The 17,088-nt window shown below is 39.8% G+C and overlaps 2 protein-coding genes across 22 annotated transcripts in view; one reads left to right on the forward strand and one right to left on the reverse strand.

Annotated features, from left to right (window-relative positions):
• Alkbh8 (alkB homolog 8, tRNA methyltransferase) overlaps nt 1-15,495 on the reverse strand; it is a 118,292-nt gene extending 102,797 nt beyond the window's left edge. For 6 of the 14 annotated variants that reach the window (XR_015451557.1, XM_087212155.1, XM_087212156.1 and 3 more), the window contains exon 1: nt 15,323-15,459. Coding sequence is in view for 4 of the 14 variants with exons in the window: in XM_087212155.1 (XP_087068281.1) it covers nt 15,323-15,375 (53 nt within the window). In the remaining 10 variants the exon portion in view is untranslated. Of the gene's footprint in view, nt 1-911; nt 992-15,322 lie in introns of all 14 variants that reach the window. The other 8 variants (XM_087212157.1, XM_087212154.1, XM_004856502.3 and 5 more) reach the window with 4 other exon arrangements.
• Nucleotides 15,496-15,596: 101 nt separating this feature from the next.
• Elmod1 (ELMO domain containing 1) overlaps nt 15,597-17,088 on the forward strand; it is a 61,008-nt gene continuing 59,516 nt past the window's right edge. For 7 of the 8 annotated variants that reach the window (XM_021237758.2, XM_087212161.1, XM_087212159.1 and 4 more), the window contains exon 1: nt 15,620-15,900. The gene's annotated coding sequence lies outside the window, so the exon portion shown is untranslated. Of the gene's footprint in view, nt 15,901-17,088 lie in introns of all 8 variants that reach the window. The other variant, XM_004856496.3, reaches the window with a different exon arrangement.

Consider the following 17,088-nt stretch of genomic DNA (forward strand, 5'->3'; position numbering starts at 1 on the left):
GGCTGCTATCAAGAAATCAACCAATAACAAATGCTGGCGGGGGTGTGGGGAGAAAGGAACCCTTTTCCATTGTTGGTGGGAATGCAGGCCGGTACAACCACTGTAGAAATCAGTATGGAGATACCTCAAAGAACTAGGGCTAGAGGTCCCATTTGACCCAGCTATTCCCCTACTGGGTATCTTCCCCAAAGAATTAAAAGAATCATACCACAGTGATATATGTGTACCCATGTTTATAGCAGCACAGTTTGTAGTAGCTAAAGCTTGGAAACAGCCCAAGTGCCCATCAACTGGAAACTGGATAAAGAAGATGTGGTTTTTTTATAAAATGGAGTACTAGTCAGCCATAAAGAACGAGAAACTAGAGACATTTATAGCTAAATGGATGCATATTGAGGCCATCCTCTTAAGTGAAATAAATAGGACACACATGTGTAAATACCAAATAGTTTCTCTAGAGTGAGAAACGGAAAGTGTAAATAAGAATTAAAATGATTAAAATGAATAATTGATAATCTGAAATAGGAAGAAAAGGTCCAAAGGGGTAGGGGAAGTGTGAGGGGAAGGGGAAAGGAAAAATTTTGAGAAAAGAAAAAAGTGGAAACAAAGTCTATGTAAATAGGAAAGGGTGGAGAGGGTGAAGGGCACACAGGGAATGGGGAAAAAATAAGAACAAGGATACATCATGTACAGGTACAAGCACCCAGTGATAAATGATAAATGTAAATGTATTGTATACCTAAAATGTACCAACAAAAGAATTTAAGCAAAAAAAAAAAAAAAGCTGGTTTACTTACTATTCCTCTCTCATACCATCACTATCCCCTCATAAAAACTTTGTCAATGTTTATCTAGAAATGTTATCAGAGGAGCACTAAATGGGGGCTTTCTATAGCAGTTTGCTTACTTACCATTTGAGGCAAGTGATGGTCAGTCTGAATTTCCTGTGGTCAGTAGAAGAGACAATAGCTATATTCCATGCTCTAGAAAACTAGAAAAAATAAACCTACATCAAATAGCTACATAGAACTTCTGTAATTCCTCCACATGTGTCCAACTGTCAGTGAGTTGGCCACTCTGATGACAGGTCTCGAATGCTGGGTCTTCAAGAATCAGTCCTCCTTGGTGAGGCTAGAGATAAAAGGCCTCAGAGCAGCATTTACCTGCAGCCACTGCCACAGGGTCTAGACACCACAGATCCACAGCTTTTCTTTTTTGCAAGTTAGTTTGTCAAAGACAAATCTCTAACCCCTTAGTAGACATAAAGGTCTGAAAGCTACAAATGCACCAAAGCAAAGGCAGAACACTTTTAGTCACTCTATTAGCTGCTAAGACCAGGAGAAGTCACCAGTAAGAACAATCAGAAGCTCATTTTCCCCATGGCTCACTGAAACCCAAAGGGAAGAAACTGAACCACACTTAGAACTATGCCTTAGTCCACTGGGGTAGGGAAATTACCAAGAAACAAGCAAGACATGGACTTCTGGCATGCAACCAGCATAACACAGCAAAGTCATCACAAAACACAACAAACAAAACAGCACCCAACAGCAGGAAGCTTTTGAAATTCCTAGCAAGCATCTTTAGGCCAAAAGCCTCAGATACTAGGACTGAGTAAAGTTAACTCCGTAAGAGATTTCCCAAAAGCTATCCAGAGCCTCATTTCTCAGGGAAAGTAAGTTCCCATTCTGCAGGCTCAGAAACAATGATAATACAAAACAGGAAGCTCTTCTGAAAACTTCACAAAGTAACCTGAGACTAAGCACAGGGAAGTGCCCTGTCAAGGCTTTACATCCCTCCTGCTTGGGCCAGGTATGGGGATCCAGTTGGGGCAGGTTTGCACCTAGTGGTCAGAGGTCAGGTGACTCCAGGTGCCCTCCAATGGTTCCCATAGTAGAAACAAACCATGCCCTCAGGAAAGAGAAATCTGTGGAGTATGATTTACAGCAATCTTGCAGTGGTCAGATACACACAGCCTCCTGGTCTCTTCAACCTTTACCTTGTTACTCAGTTTTCCCTAATTATGCTATAAACTCTTGGAAAAGCCATAGCTTCTACTTTTGTATCCTACTCCACAACATCCAGCATCAATTGCTGCACATAGACAGTGCTCAGTATATATTTGTTAATTGATTCTGTTTATTAATTTAGCACAGCAGAGAGTGTGCTGCATCATGGGGGTATGAGAGGGAGAATTTGATTCTGGAAAGTCTTGTCACCTTTCCACATCTCAATTGCTTCTATATAAGTTGGATCAAACCACTGATTTTTCAAATGGTGCTCTTTTGAGCCTTTTTTGGGTTTCCTAAAAAATAGTTTACCATGCACAGTGGAATGGGGAGAAGAGACACAGGCCTTCCCCAACCTCACTGAGAGCAGATCTATTTTTGTTGACTTAGGGTTTGTAATATATCATAGATAAGGGTTCTGTGGCCAATAGTTTTTAAAAATTACCTGACTCAATTATTGTGAAGGACCCTTATACTCTAATATCATATATTCTTATAATTTCCTTGACTTTAAGTGGGACAACTGTCTTATTTGATAGTGGTCTGTCCCAGACTAAGACATGTACTTCTTTTACCCTCACCAGCCTCCAGGGACTTCTGTCACTTTTGTGTACATCTTGTTTGTGTCTAACTGCATTCCTCTTTTGCATTTCTAGGCTCAGTCATCACAAATATGCAACCTCCGCCCCTGCCTCCAACCTTCTATGAACCTAATTGGTGTCCTAATTATTGGGAGCAGCACCAGGGACACCTCCCATCCTCCACTCAGCTTGTGTTCCTCCCTGCTTCTTTCTGCTTTTCCTCTCCGTAGCATTCTTAGCCTATGCTTTTTACTATTCCTCATTTGCCTGGCATGTTTTTTGTCTTCTCCCCCTGCCCCACCTCCACACTACCTCCTAGCTATTTATACTTAAGGACCTCCCAAAAGACTAAAAAATTTCTGTGGGTGATATTTGTGGGAAAATGACCTAACTACTAGAGAAAGGAAAGAGATAGAGGAGTGAGCTAGGATAGCAAAAATAGATAGGTGGAAAGGAGACAAGGAAAATCAGATATTAAAATTTCGCTTTTAAGAACACTCCAACTTCAGTATATAAGCAAAGTTACTCAAGGTTTTAGCTATAGCTATACTCCATATATTTACTCCCTAGGCTTGCATATGCTCCCTAGGCTTTTTTTTTTTTCTTTCTTCCAAATCTTTAAAAGATACTCTAAGCCCACGAGCCAACCCAGTAGATAAGGTAAAGGGCAACAACCTGACTTTAAGAAGAAGAGACAGATTCAAAGGTTTCAAAGAATATTTTTAGGCAAAACATCTTAGCTCAACCATCACCCTCCAAGAACACATATATATTCCCACCCCAGATCACTATCCACCTCTCTCTCAAGGACTAGCGCTCCATTTTCTCTGAGTGTGTACTTCTTTAACTCTTTATAAAATCTGTCTGTGCCTCTCATTGACACATCCTGAAATTCTTTTTCCATGACAAAAGCTAAGAACCTATTCAGTACTTGAAATTGAGGTCCCATCTCTTCTTTGGGGGGACTCCTCAGACCCCATCATGTGACAAGAGGAAGAAAGAAAAAGGAACAGATAAAAGGAGAGCAAGAGGAGCAAAAGATGAAGGAGGTGTGTGTGCGATCCCTTGGCGTGAGTGATATCCACCCTTCCTTGCCTCTTCTTGAAAATACACTCCAATTTCCTCCATGTATGGCGCTGCTTTTGACTAACAATCTAGTAATACACAAAAACAGAATGAAATGTGTATGTTCCATTCCCTATCACTAAGTAATAGTCAACTAGTGTGGCCTTCAGAGACCAGATCACATGTAGTTAAAATGTGGGCTCCCTGGCCACCCTCCCTGCCTGAAATCTTGCTTCCTCCATCATTACTAGATTCGTAACCTTTACCTCTCTCAACCTTCAGTTCCTCATCTGTATGTAAAGTAAGGATAAAATAGAACTCAACTTTTAAGGCTATTATGAGATTAAAATGAGATAATATGGACAAAGTGTTCTGAATAAGGCCTGCATAAAGTAAAGCCCTATAAATACTGGCTGTTATTCTAAAAAAATATATTGGTTAAAGGCTTTTCTTCCATCTCTGTCTGCTACATCATATTTCCTTGTAAATGAGTTGGCCTGGTTCCTTATGGCCTTATGCCTATCACAGCCTGGTAAATGTTAAAGGCAGAAGATAGCAGGTGTCTGAAGGAAGCTGACACTCCTGCTTCTCTCTGTAGAGTGCTTATTAAATGTTCTCAGTGTTGTGCTAGTAATGCATTAGTTTTATTTAGGCAAAGAAAGGAAATAACCACAGCATAGGTGAACCACAATATGAAAGTTTAGAAAGTTTAGCTCAAGATAACATATAGATTTTATTATTTTAGTGCAAGAATATAAGAAAATTTAAACCAAATGAGTCTTATTGCTGCTTTTAGCGAATTTGGCTCTTTTTTTTTTGTTACCGGAGATCGAACTCAGGTGCTTGCATTTATGCAGCAGGTGGCAAAACCACTGAGCTAAATTCCCCGCCCTCCTGTGTAATTCTTTTTTGGGTACCGGGGATCGAACTCAGGACCTTGAGTTTGCGAGGCAGGCGCAGGAACCACTGAGCTAAATCCCCGGCCCCCTCCTGTGTAATTCTTAATCAGCTATGTTCATTAGGATTACCTGGGGAATTTTCAAATTGCATACAGGCCTGAGCCTCATTCCCCAAGGCTTCTGAATCAGGAGGCCTAGGTGATGTTCTGGCACGTTTATATGGGAAACATTTATCCAGGTGATTCAACAAAACCAGCTTCAACTAGAACATAGACTATCCAAATTTTTGTTTGTTTGTTTGTTTTTTGGTACCGGGGATCAAACTTGGATTCTTGCGCTTGCGCAGCAGGCGGCGAAACCACTGAGCTAAATCCCCGGCCCAACTATCCAAATTTTTGACAGCATTGTTTATATAATGAGGTATACTAGAAATTTCTTATCAAATTCTCCACTGTCAACAGAAAATATTTTTAGTTCATGTTTCAACATACCACATGAAATTATGTTCACTTATGATTGAGCTACTATGGTAGCCACCCTTCTAGTGGATTTTTCTGGCTTTAGAACAGTAACAGTAACAAAAGCCTATATTGCTACTTCTGTAACTCTCTTCTTCCCCTGAAGCTGAGGCTACACTGGGATGCTGAAAGAATAATAGCATTGTTGTTGCAATTTCTGTTTTTCTCTTTGATGCTTTTCTCCCACTTTTTTTTTTTTTTTTTTTGTACCTGGGATCAAACTCAGGAACTTATGCTTGCGAGGCAGGTGTGGCATCACTGAACTAAATCACCACCCCTTCCCACTATTTAATTTTACAATACTTGCCTACCTTCATATATGAAGGTCCTAAGTCACTTAGAACTTTGGTCAAGAGATAAAAGCAGAACAAAGGACAGAAAAGATACAACATTTATTTAACTAAAGCATATGTTTTAGCTTCATAAAAGAATAGGTCTTATAAATTAAAAAGACGTATTTGTTCGCCTGCCAGTGGCCTCTAGGCCTCCAAAGTTCTCCCTATTTTAATTGCTTCTTCTCTGTCTTTAAAAACTGTGGATAATCCTGTCACCTATAGCAGTCCCTTCTGTACTGGCTCTAACAAAACCATCTAACAAATAAAAAAATTGAGAAGGAGACTATTTCTTGGCACATCAGCATAATTTCTCCTCTTTTATTCTCAAATTTACAGAGAACAATTAAGTCAGAGACTTATGACATCCCTCATGGCATTTTAGTTGAGTTGATATGTAAAGTCTTTCAGATAGTGCCTATCACATACCAAGAGCATGTGTAAATGTGCATTATTTATCATCTTTTAATTATCTTCTGTTAATATTATTATCCTTAGACTACAACTGATTTTTAGAATCTCCCCTAAAAATGTGCCTTATTTATAGTGGGCACTCAGGAAATGCTGGTTAAATTCAAGTGAAAGAAGATAATGATTGTGAAATCATACTCAAAATTATTGTATGTGGCTTCATAAAAGAAACGCCTTTCTACAATAACAGAAGAAAGAACAAGTACTCTAAGAACAGCTGTTATATGGGATTTCACAGGCTGAAAATCAGATTTTGAAAGGCATGTCACTCAGAGCTGCTCAATATTATGGTTAATACATGATGCTATGAAATATAAAGCCACAGACTTTTTACATGACCTATGTACCTGCACTGAATGAGAAACAGGGTAGGGTTATTACATGTCACTGAACTGGTAATTGACATGTTCTTTGTTTTTTGGTTTACTTTACTAACCAAATGCTTTAAATTTATTTTTATTAGTACATATTTATCATACATATTGATTACATTCACCATAGAGAATTTGTACCTGTACAAAATATATCTTAATTCTTTTTTCCCTATTCCCTTCCCCTCACTTCAACTCTTCTTCCCTTCCCCATGCACAAAAGTTTTGTTTCCATTTTTTTCCTTTCTCTTTTTTTCCATTCTCTTTTTTCCTTTTCCTTTCCTTCCCTTCCCCCACCCCCTCCCTTGTTCTCATTCTATTTGAACATGTTCTTCCTATTTCCCAATATCTATCCCCCATTTTGCTCCTTATTTACCCTTTGTTGAGAAACAATGCAATATTTAAACTCATGTGTCCAATTTATTTCACTTAAGACTTTGGTCTTGAGGTGCACCCATTTTCCTATAAATGATTTAATTTTATCTTTTTTATGGCCTAGTACTCCATTGTATATAAATTTTTATCCATTCATCTTTTGATGGACATATGGGCTGATTCCAAGATTTAGCTATTACAAATTGTGCTGCTATAAATATGGGTATACATATATTACTATGGTATGATGAGTTTAACTCTTTCAGGAAGATACCTAGAAAGGGAGCAGCTGGGTCAAATGGAATCTCTAGTTTTAATTTTTTGAGGTTTCTCCATACTGATTTCCAAAGTGGTTGTACCAGTTTACAATCCCACCAACAATGGAGAAGAGTTCCTTTTCCCCCACAGCCTCACCAGAATTTGTTATTGGCTGGTTTCTTGATGATAGCCATTCTTTCTGGAGTGAGATTGAATCTCAGTGTTGTTTTACTTTGCATTTCACGAATGACCACCAATGCTGAACATTTTTTCATATATTTATTTGCCGTCTCTAATTCTTCATTTGAGAATGTCAATTCATTTCAGATGCCCATTTTTGGGTTGTCTTTTAAATTTGGGGGGTCTGTGTATTTTTAGTCCTTTATATTTTCTAGATGTTAGTCCCTTGTCTGAGGAATAACTACTAAAAAATTTTTCCCATTCTCTGGGTTGTCTCTTCACTCTGCTGGTGGCTTCTTTTGCTATGCACAAGCTTTTTAATTTGATGTGATCCCAGTTGTTGATCTTGTGTGTTCAGAGTTTTGTTTATAAAATCTTTGCCTACACCTATGTCTTCTAAACTTTTACTTATTCTATCTTCAAGCAGATTGTTTCTGTTTTAACATGTAGATCTTTGATTTATTTCTATTTTAGTTTAGTGCATGGTGAGAGATATGGGTCTAGGTTCAATTTTTGGCATGTGGAAAGCCAGTTTTCCCAGCAGTATTTATTAAAGAGGGTATCTTTCTTCCAGTGAAGGTGTTTGGCCCCTTTGTCAAAGATAAGTGTATGTCTGGAGTTGTTTATGCATCTTCTGTTTTTTTTCCATTGATCCTCAGGTCTGGGTTTGTTGGGTTTTTAAAAAAAATTTTTTCTGTACCATGCTCTTTTTATCATGGTAGCTTTGTAATATAATTTCAAGTTGGGGATTGTGATGCCTCGTGCTTTGCCTTTGTGGTCCAGAATTGCTTTTGCAATGCTATGACTCTTCTGGTTCCAAATGAATTTTAAGATTGTTTTCTCTAGTTCTGTGAGGTAGCCTATTGGTATTTTGATATGGATTGCATTAAATCTATATAAACAGTTTTGGAAGTATAGCCATTTTCCCTATATTGGTTTTGCCTATCCAAGAACAAGGGATATCTTTCCATTTTCTCTTATCCACTTCGATCTCCTTTTTCAGAGTACTGTAGTTTTCAATGTAAGGGACTTTTACTTCCTTCATTAGATTGATTCCTAAGTATTTAATTTTTCTTAATGCTATTTTGAAAGGCTTTATTGCCCTAATTTCTCTCTCAATTAGTTTGTTTTGTATTCAGGAATGCTATTGATTATTGAGTGTTGGCTTTGTATCCTGCTATGGTACTGAATTTGGTATTAAATCCAGGAGTTTTTTTGGAGTTTGGGGGATCTTCTATGTAGAGTTTCATGTCATCCATAAATAATGATAATTTAAAATTCTTCCTTTCCTATCCTTATTCCTTTTATTTCTTTCTCTTGTCTAATTATTTTAGCTAATGTTTCCAAATGATATTGGAGTGGTAATAGTGGGCATCCTTATTTTAGAATGAAAACTTTCAGTTTTTGATCATTTAGTATATTGTTGGCTGTTGGTTTGTCATAGATAGCTTTTATCAGAATGACATAAGGATCTTCTATTCCAATTTTCTGCAGGGTTTTTATCATGAATTGGTGTTGGATTTTGACATGGTCTTTGTGAGTTTATTTTTTCTTTCCTTTTTGTTTGTTTTTCAGTACTGGGGTATGAAACTAAGGCATGACACATGTAATAAGGCAAGCATTCTGCCTCTGACCTAAGACCCAGCCCTCCCCCTTTTTTTTGAGACAGAGTCTTACTAAGATGTCCAGGCTGACTTCAAATATGCAATTCTCCTGCCTTAGCCTCTTAAGTAGCTGGTATTAAAGGCATGTGCCACCACATCCAGGTAGAACATTTTTATTATGTGTAGGAAATTGTCAGGTATAATAAAGGAAAACTGATCACACACACTCCTTCCAATGGACTCCTATCAGAAAGTTGTCCATATCTCTAGCCTACCACATACTCTTTTACCTTGAATTTATCAGTTTCTGTGACTTTTTCTAGTGGACTGTGAGCTTCTTGAGGACAGGCTCCACATAGTTTATCTTTAGACTGCCAGTGTTTACCAGAACATAGCACTCAAAAAACATCGAATGGAGACAGGATGTCACAGAAATCTTTGTCTTTTTTACTCTGCATGCTAAATCAGTAGAAGTATTTCCATATATATGGGAACATATAAACCAAAAATCAAGACACATTGCCTGAAACACAATCAGACAATGAAACAAAATATTTGAAATCTAGACAGTGTCAGAATATTCTAGGCAGATGAAAGCCTTATCCATGTGCTAGTTATATTATGCATTCATTCTTCTCTCCCTGTCTTAATTCACTTATTTATCTACTCATCTGTCTCTTATCAATCCATCCACCCATCCCTTATTCAAAATATACTACCAACTTATAGTTCCAAAAGTAGGGGGAATCATGATGCTTTGGACTTATTAAAATAATTACAGTGATAAGTATTGCCTGTTTGCTTTTAGCACAGAATTTTTGTAGTTCTTATAATATGGTGTTTTATTTAAATAAGTGAACATATTTTTAAAAGCCTTTATAGAAATTTAAACAAATATCTAAATCAAACTTTTTCTCCTCACACAAATATCATAGAAAAGAACCTACTTTCTTTGTTCTGTTTTCCTATCATTCTACCACATGGAAGGTTCTGAGGAAAAGAGAAATTTAAAGCATCAACAGTTATACCTTGATCTTCAATGTTGTTTCATTGAAAGTGAATATAGATGCTCAAAAGAATCAAAATTCTTCTGTACTAAATTAAAATGAAAAACTTCTTTTCCAAAGACATGAATAAGTCTTTGTTTCATGTTTATTGTAGTATAATATTCAAGATTAAGTCAAATGATACAATGCTCATGTCGGGTATGATTGTGGATCTTTCAGTAGAAAATATTTTGGAATAAAACAACCCCACAAATCCACAACATATATTGGAATAAGTCACTGGTAAATATATTATAATGTGTACTGGATATTATTAGAATGCTTCAGTTGCGTCCTTTTGATACCTTAATGTGATTGCATCATTTTTTTAAAAATAATTTTGCATTAGATTTTGGTCTTTATTATTATTATCATTATTATTTTTATACTGTTATTCTGGACTAAATATTTACCAGAATTCTCTTAAATAAATGAGGAACCAATTCAAATTTTTCAGTATATCCACATTGCTTGACCATACAGATTATGCTCAAAATAACGTAGTAAGATCTACTGACAGGTTTACTATGATTAGGGTCATAGCATGAGGAAATAGAACATTATGTTAACGAAGAGTATATGTGAAATCAGAATTCTGTAGGCTATGTAGGTATCTATTCCCGAAAAAAGAATAGATGAGAGATTTTGCTTTACTGATTACTGACTTTCCTCTACCCCTCTCTTCTTTTTTTTCTTTTTCCCAAAAGGGTACACATTTTCTTCCCAGTAATAAGATCTGTCCCTTTCTCTAGGATGGCTAACAGATTAAAAAGCTTCAAGCCAGCCAAAATTTATCTTTTCAACTTTATCCTCCAAGTCAGTGATGGTTGTAAGGGGAGTTGGATAGCACTGAATGTATCTTGAGAATTCTAGACATAAATTCCTTCAAACTGATCAACAGAGGGACCATGAGCTCCATTTTCCAGCAGTCTTGGATGATGTCATTCACCATGATAGCAAAATTGACTATTCCACTTAAAACAGTGTTGAGTTTTTCTTAACTCCACCACTGAGATCTAAGTAATTGGCTGGGTTTTTGACTATTAAAGGAAATGATGTCATAGTTGCCTATGTCTCCTCCACACCACTTACAAAGTAAAAAATATTCCCATCTAGTTTTGTATAATTTAGGTCACATATGGTTACTTCATTTTCAATAGACTTTTTTTATTTGCTGCCCATGCTGAATAATTTAATGTATACTGTATTTTTCATTTCTCTGAAAGTTTATCTTGGCATAAAAACAGTCATCTTGCCATTGCAGAGTTTCATTAAAGGTTTTCACTTCCATCTTAATTTGATCTGCAACCTGACTTTTACAAGCTTATAGAAGCCTAAATTTTCTTCCATCCACAAAATTTTACTGAACTTTAGGCTTTCAAAAATGGATATTTCTTCCTTAAAAATAAATGATGGTATAGAAGCTGTCAAGCAGAGGTGTGCCAGGGTATTAGTGTAAATACCTCTTCCAGGGGCTTCCCATATATAAAGACAAAATAGGATTAGCCCATTAAAATTTCTAAGTAGGAACATCATATGCAGTGTCAGTCACAAAATATTGTTTTACTCTGTTGTCTGATATCAATTTTTTGCTCTTAGATTCTTGCAGCATAAGTCATCTTTTAGTGATTAAACTTCATTGGAGTTACCTGGAAGGATTCAGGACCTATGGATCAGAACTCACAGATTTTAATCTTTATTATCTTGAGGGAAGGATACCTTTAAAAGCAAGTACACATAGAGTAGTGTAGACAACTGAGATGAGAGAAGAGGGGTCTTAATACAGATTTAATTCTATACTAGAAACAAACATGCATTGAGAAAAATCCCATATCATGCATATGTGTTCGTTGTACACATGCTTATGCTTCTAGACAAATATGAATTCCTCAAAATTATAAATGGTGTCTTATCTATCTTTGTATTCCCAGTATCTAGCAGTATCTTCTATAAACTGGATGTTCCATAAATAACTAACTGAATTGCATTTTGGACCAGTCCTTAGGTTATTGGAAAGCCTTACTTCTAGATCACATTTTAAGAACTGCTATAGCAGCATGTCTAAGAGTTTTAGTTTATTTGGTTTAAAGTATTCTCTAATATGATGATTAACTTTCATGTAAATCCCATCACAATTTCATCACTAGAGATATTAATAGATATGTTAAGTCTGTCTGCCATTTCAGTATTATACCCAAAAATACATAGGTCTATAAAATACATTTTATTAGAAAAGTGTGGCTTTATAATTTATAAATTTTACACAGTTAAGCAAAATAGATAAGGCCTAATACTTATATCCAGAGGCTTCCTTTTTAGTTTTATTATCAAGTCAAAACACCAAAGAATACTTCTGTACTACCAGTCTCCAGGTTCTATCTCTGGTTTTAGTCTAGCCCTGGTTTTAGTCTATCCCTAGTTCTAAGGATTGTGATTAAAACCAGAGCTAGACTAAAACCAAATAAATGGGCCATGATTTCCACACACCCACAAAATGATCCAGGCAGGAAATTCCTATTTTCCCATTGCTCAATCTAACCTTGCTAAAGAAGGAAACATCTGGGTGGAGAAATTTTTATTCAAATAAATTCCTAAGGATGATGTTCAGTAAGAGATCTCCTGAACAAGGAAGTATGTCCACCTATCTGGAAAAGATCCAAGCTCTGTGTCACTTACAACGAGCCAATGTGCAGTCTTAGGTAGATGAGAGAGCCAGCAGCTCCTAGCTCTTTCCCTTCCTCTTCAGCTCTCCTGCTGTAACTTTGGATATAATATCCTCCTCTGTGGGTCCTTATTCTTTGTAAATACTAGATCACACAATCTCAGTTTCTTCAACCACCTTCTTTGTTGATTACATGTTAATCTGTTATCCAAAAATAATTCAGAGCCCAGAGGTGGAGAAACATGTTGATTTGTGACTGGAAGGAAATTAGCACAGAAAGAAAGGGTAAAATTGAGCCAAAATCCTAATGAATCAATTCTAGGGTTAAAGGAAGACCAATTAGGGAAAAACAAAACAAAACCTATGATCTGAGGAACCAAATACAGTTGAGAAGCTGCATACATACATTCATTCATTTCACAAACTTCTATTGAGAATCTATTACATATTGTTCATCTTCTAAGTTCTATAATAAAAGCATGAATGAGACCTGGCCCTGGAGTTGCTCACATTAAACAAGTCTTGCTGCTTGTTATGGAACACGTGTGCAAATATTCTTTGGAAGAGCTGGTTCTAAGTATTGCCAAGTCTGCCTCACACTCAAACAATAAGAGGATCAGAGAGAAAAGCTTAAGTCATGGCCAGGACATAGATCCAAAGAGTCAGATGACATATGACAGAGAATAAGAATTGACATAAGTAGAGATCAAAAGTGGCAAGATGGGAAGGGACTGGAAGTGGTGCAAGATCCCAGAAGAGCTATTTGGAATGCAGGAGATAAGGGAATCCAAGTTGACTCTGACTATTGGAGAAATGCTGTTCCCTCAGGTTAAAGAAAGGATGTAATTTACTGTAGAAATGAAACTCACTGTCCCTCCCTCATTGCCTTGCATTCATCACACTGGATGGCAGGTGTGTATATAGAGCGAGTCCAGATTAGGACAGTTTTAGCTGATCAAGGGGAAGGAGCAAAAATTTTTGGTTCAGCAACAAATTGGCACAGATCCATGTCCAAACACTTTGGTCAGCCTAGGGCCAATATTAATATTTTATTGATGTTTCTTGCAAGCATGAGTCAAGACCCTATAGATTAATTTGCTGGATAAGACAAAAACAAACAATACTTGACCTCTGTCCTTGAGGATTAATTCTAGTTTAGGTGTTTATTGCATATTCTTTTCAAGAAGATTGTAAATTTCATGAGGGCAGGAAGCTTGTTGGCCTTCTTTGTTGTTTTCCAAACAACACATAGGATAGTATCTGCACATAAATAGTTACTCAGTAAACAGTTTTACATTGCTTAAACAACAGTAATAGACTGTGCTAAGTGCTGTACTAGCAGTATGCACTGGAGCTGTGACAGCAGAGAATTAACTGTGTCTTGGTGATTGAGGTAAGTATTCAGAGAAGGTTGCATTTTAGCTTGAAGAGTGCATTAGGACTTCAAGAATTGGGATGGAAAGAGAGGGGTATCACAGAAAGAGCAGAATGCCATCAGTATGGTATATAAAGAACATAGTATGATTGGTGGATAATGAAAAGTTCAGGTTTTTTGCAAGTTGATACCTTAAACAGTGGACAGTATGAGAAGTAAATTTCCTTTCATACATGGGTGCATTACTTCCTACAGTAGTCATGCAACAAGGAACACAGGGGGTGCAAGTAAATTAAATTACTTTTAAAAGACTGTAGAGGGAGATTCTCTTGCCACATGGAAAACGCTGTCTCTAATGAATTTCTACTGAAAAAGCTCCCCCGACACCCATCACAAAGTCTTGGACTAGCTTTTTCCAAAGGATTTAGTCGTGAAAGTATGAAGAAACTGGAGAGTGGAAAGGCAAGTAAATAGTGGCTAATGCTTTTAGGTTTTTTGTTTTTGTTTTTGTTTTGAGACAGGGTCTCACTATTTAGTTCAGGCTGGCCTTGAACTCACTATGTTGTCCAGGCTGCCTTCAAACTCTTGGTGATCCTCCTGCCTCAGCCTCCCAAGTGCTGAAATCACAGGTGTGTCCACCATGCCCAGCCGGCTAATGCTTTTCATAAAACTCAGTAAAACTGAGTAAAAACTCAGAAACGTTATGGTTTTAAAGTTACTTAATATGAAAGGGAGACACAATAAATGTTCACCACTTAAGGATTATTACTAACTCAACCTTTCATAAAAGCAGAATGGTGGAGGTGGAACCCTCAGAAGCTCATTGAATTATTCAGTGAACACTTACTATGTTACAGGTGTTGGCTACCAGGGCTGCTCTTTGTCCCAACAGCCGAGAGGTACGCATTACCACCCTCCGCCTTGGAGGAGGAGACAGAGGTGCAGAATGGCTAACTAACCTCCTTGGGAAGGAAAATGAAACTGAAATCAATGTCAATTTCAGACTCCGATCTCTTTCCCCGACCTTATGCTGCCTCTAGTATAGGAAGCTTTTTTTATTTAGCTATGAAGACCTTCTTCATCAAACACGAAATACAATCACGAAGAAAGTCACAGGTCTCCAACCCCCCCCCCTTCTGTGTGTGTGTGCGCGCGCGCGAGCGTGTAACCCGGCACGGTGTGGTGCAGGGGAGCTGTGGGGCCAGCCCTTTGCTTGCCCTGCAAAGGCTGTTTCCCAAAGAGCCTCAGACCGACTTCAGGGTCTATAATTCATCCCATTATAATTAACCCCGGGGTTAAGGTACTGTGTTTCTGAAGCCCTGGTTGAAATGCAGATATAGACCCGGGAGGTTGACTCAATCCCTCAGTTACACCTAATTAAAGAGCTGGCTCTTTGACAACTTGACCTGACCAGTCCAGGAGTCGGGAGGAGGAGGCTGCCTGGGAGGTCCCTGGGAGCAGAAAAGTAAGTGAGGGTTGAGTATCTGGATCCTCAGTGAGGTGGCCAGGACGAAGCTGAGCTAAATACAAACTCTGACTTTTGGAAAATTCTCTAGGGAAGGGCCGGGGAACATACCTTGCCCCGGACTCTAAAGGAATTCCATTGACAAGTCTTCCCTGGCTCACCATCTTCCTGTCATGGGCGCCCTTGGAAGGCTGGGGGTGGTGTCGCTCCGGGTGCAATTAAACTGGTCCACTGCAGCCAGCTCTCCGCCCTTGGCCGGCAGCGGCCAGGTCCGCAGGTTTAACCCTTTCCCCCTAGACTCGGCGCCGGGCCCAGCTCACTCCGCTCGCACCGCGCCCGCGCCCGGGGCTCCGGACTGGGCATGCTCAGTAGCCGCCCGCGTTGCGCTCCCAGGGAAACCTCTGCTCGCCCTCCCCGCCCGCTCCGCGCCGCCTCCTTGCCGCCCGCCGCCCAGGGTGCATCCCGCCTGCTCCGCTCCTCCGCCCGACCCGGATTCCTGCCCCGCCCCCGCCTCTCCGGCTCCCGCAGCTAGTGCAGCAGCCGCCGCCGCCTCTGTCCAGCCCCGGCGCGGTGACCAACCGCGTCGATCGCTGCTGCTGAGCGCGCAGCCCGAGCGTCCAGGGAAGGCGAGATGGAGACCGCCCTGCTGCGTGCTGGGAGCTGCTGAGCCTGTCGCAGTCCGCGTCCAGGTGAGTGCGACCCCGGGGGAGCTGAGGAGCCAGGGTTACTGAATGCCCTTGGAGGGGAGAGAGGTGGCGGCGAGGACGCGAGGCGCCCTGCGAGAGCTGCGCTTATCTGGGGCGTCGCAGAAATGTGAAGCTTGGGGCCGAGGGAGTAACATGAATGAAAGTGCACACCACCTGGGTGCCCGGAGCTCTGGGGTCACCGCGGATCACAGTCTTCTCCCCATCCTATCCCCTCCCCGAAATTAATCCCCGAGGAACTGCAGGTCAGCCCTGGAAGCATTTCAGCCTGGGAGCAGGTCGCCTAGCGACTGAAGACCGCGGGCTGCGGGGAAGGGTTTCCAGAGGCCAAAACGGCAAGCGGGGACAAAGGGCGGCCTGGCTGGGGCGAGGGGCCGGTCCTGGTCCCGAGAGACCCTCTAGTCATGCGCCCCTAGGGTGGTGCAAGGCGCTGGAGTTGGGGGCTTCTGCGCTTTAACCCCGGAGGAGCTGTCTGAGGGGCTGGCTCGCTGCGCCCCCTCCAACTGCCAGGAAACTGCGGATTTAAGAGCATCTCTTTCCTGGGCAGGTGGGATTTAATAGGAGAATAGGGGGACAACAGCTGACCGAGCTGTTAAAAGCAGAACAGTGGCGTGTGGTAGTGGGATGTGCTGTTTTTCCAAGTGGCTTTTCCCCCTAAGTGTGGGCACTGACTTCTCCTACGCACAGTGTTTCTGCTCAACCTCTTTAAGTGGCAAGTTCGGTAACACACCTTATGAATATTTCAGAAACGACCTCAAAGGCTCTCTTGCTTCAGATCAAGTTTAATGAATATGTTTGTCAGCCTTATCTACTCTGCACAGGCAGGTGGAAGCCCCAACCAGTGTCTTGAGCTTTCCAAATTTCACCCTTTCCCCCACCAATAGGAAAAAGACAGTGCTAAATCCATTGAGCTTTAGACTGGTACCATAAATTAAGTCTGTCATTTGGAGAGACCAATTTTGGGCAGGGCTCCAGGCATTGTTCTGCATCTCTGCAGTGTATGCGTGTTGTGTCGGTCACTTGACAACCGTTCTCAGGCTGCCAGTATGATGGAAAAAGCAGGGAGTGTGATTATATTTGGATAAATGTTTTAAACAATTATCTTCTTATGACAACATGTAGTTACAGCAGTCTTAGTCGTTCTTTCCCTAGAAGTTTTCTCTGTGGTGAATC

This window comes from Heterocephalus glaber, unplaced genomic scaffold (assembly GCF_053883595.1).
Source record: "Heterocephalus glaber isolate CG9 unplaced genomic scaffold, H.glaber_assembly_v1.0 deba00001429, whole genome shotgun sequence".
Classification (NCBI taxonomy): Eukaryota; Metazoa; Chordata; class Mammalia; order Rodentia; family Bathyergidae; genus Heterocephalus; species Heterocephalus glaber.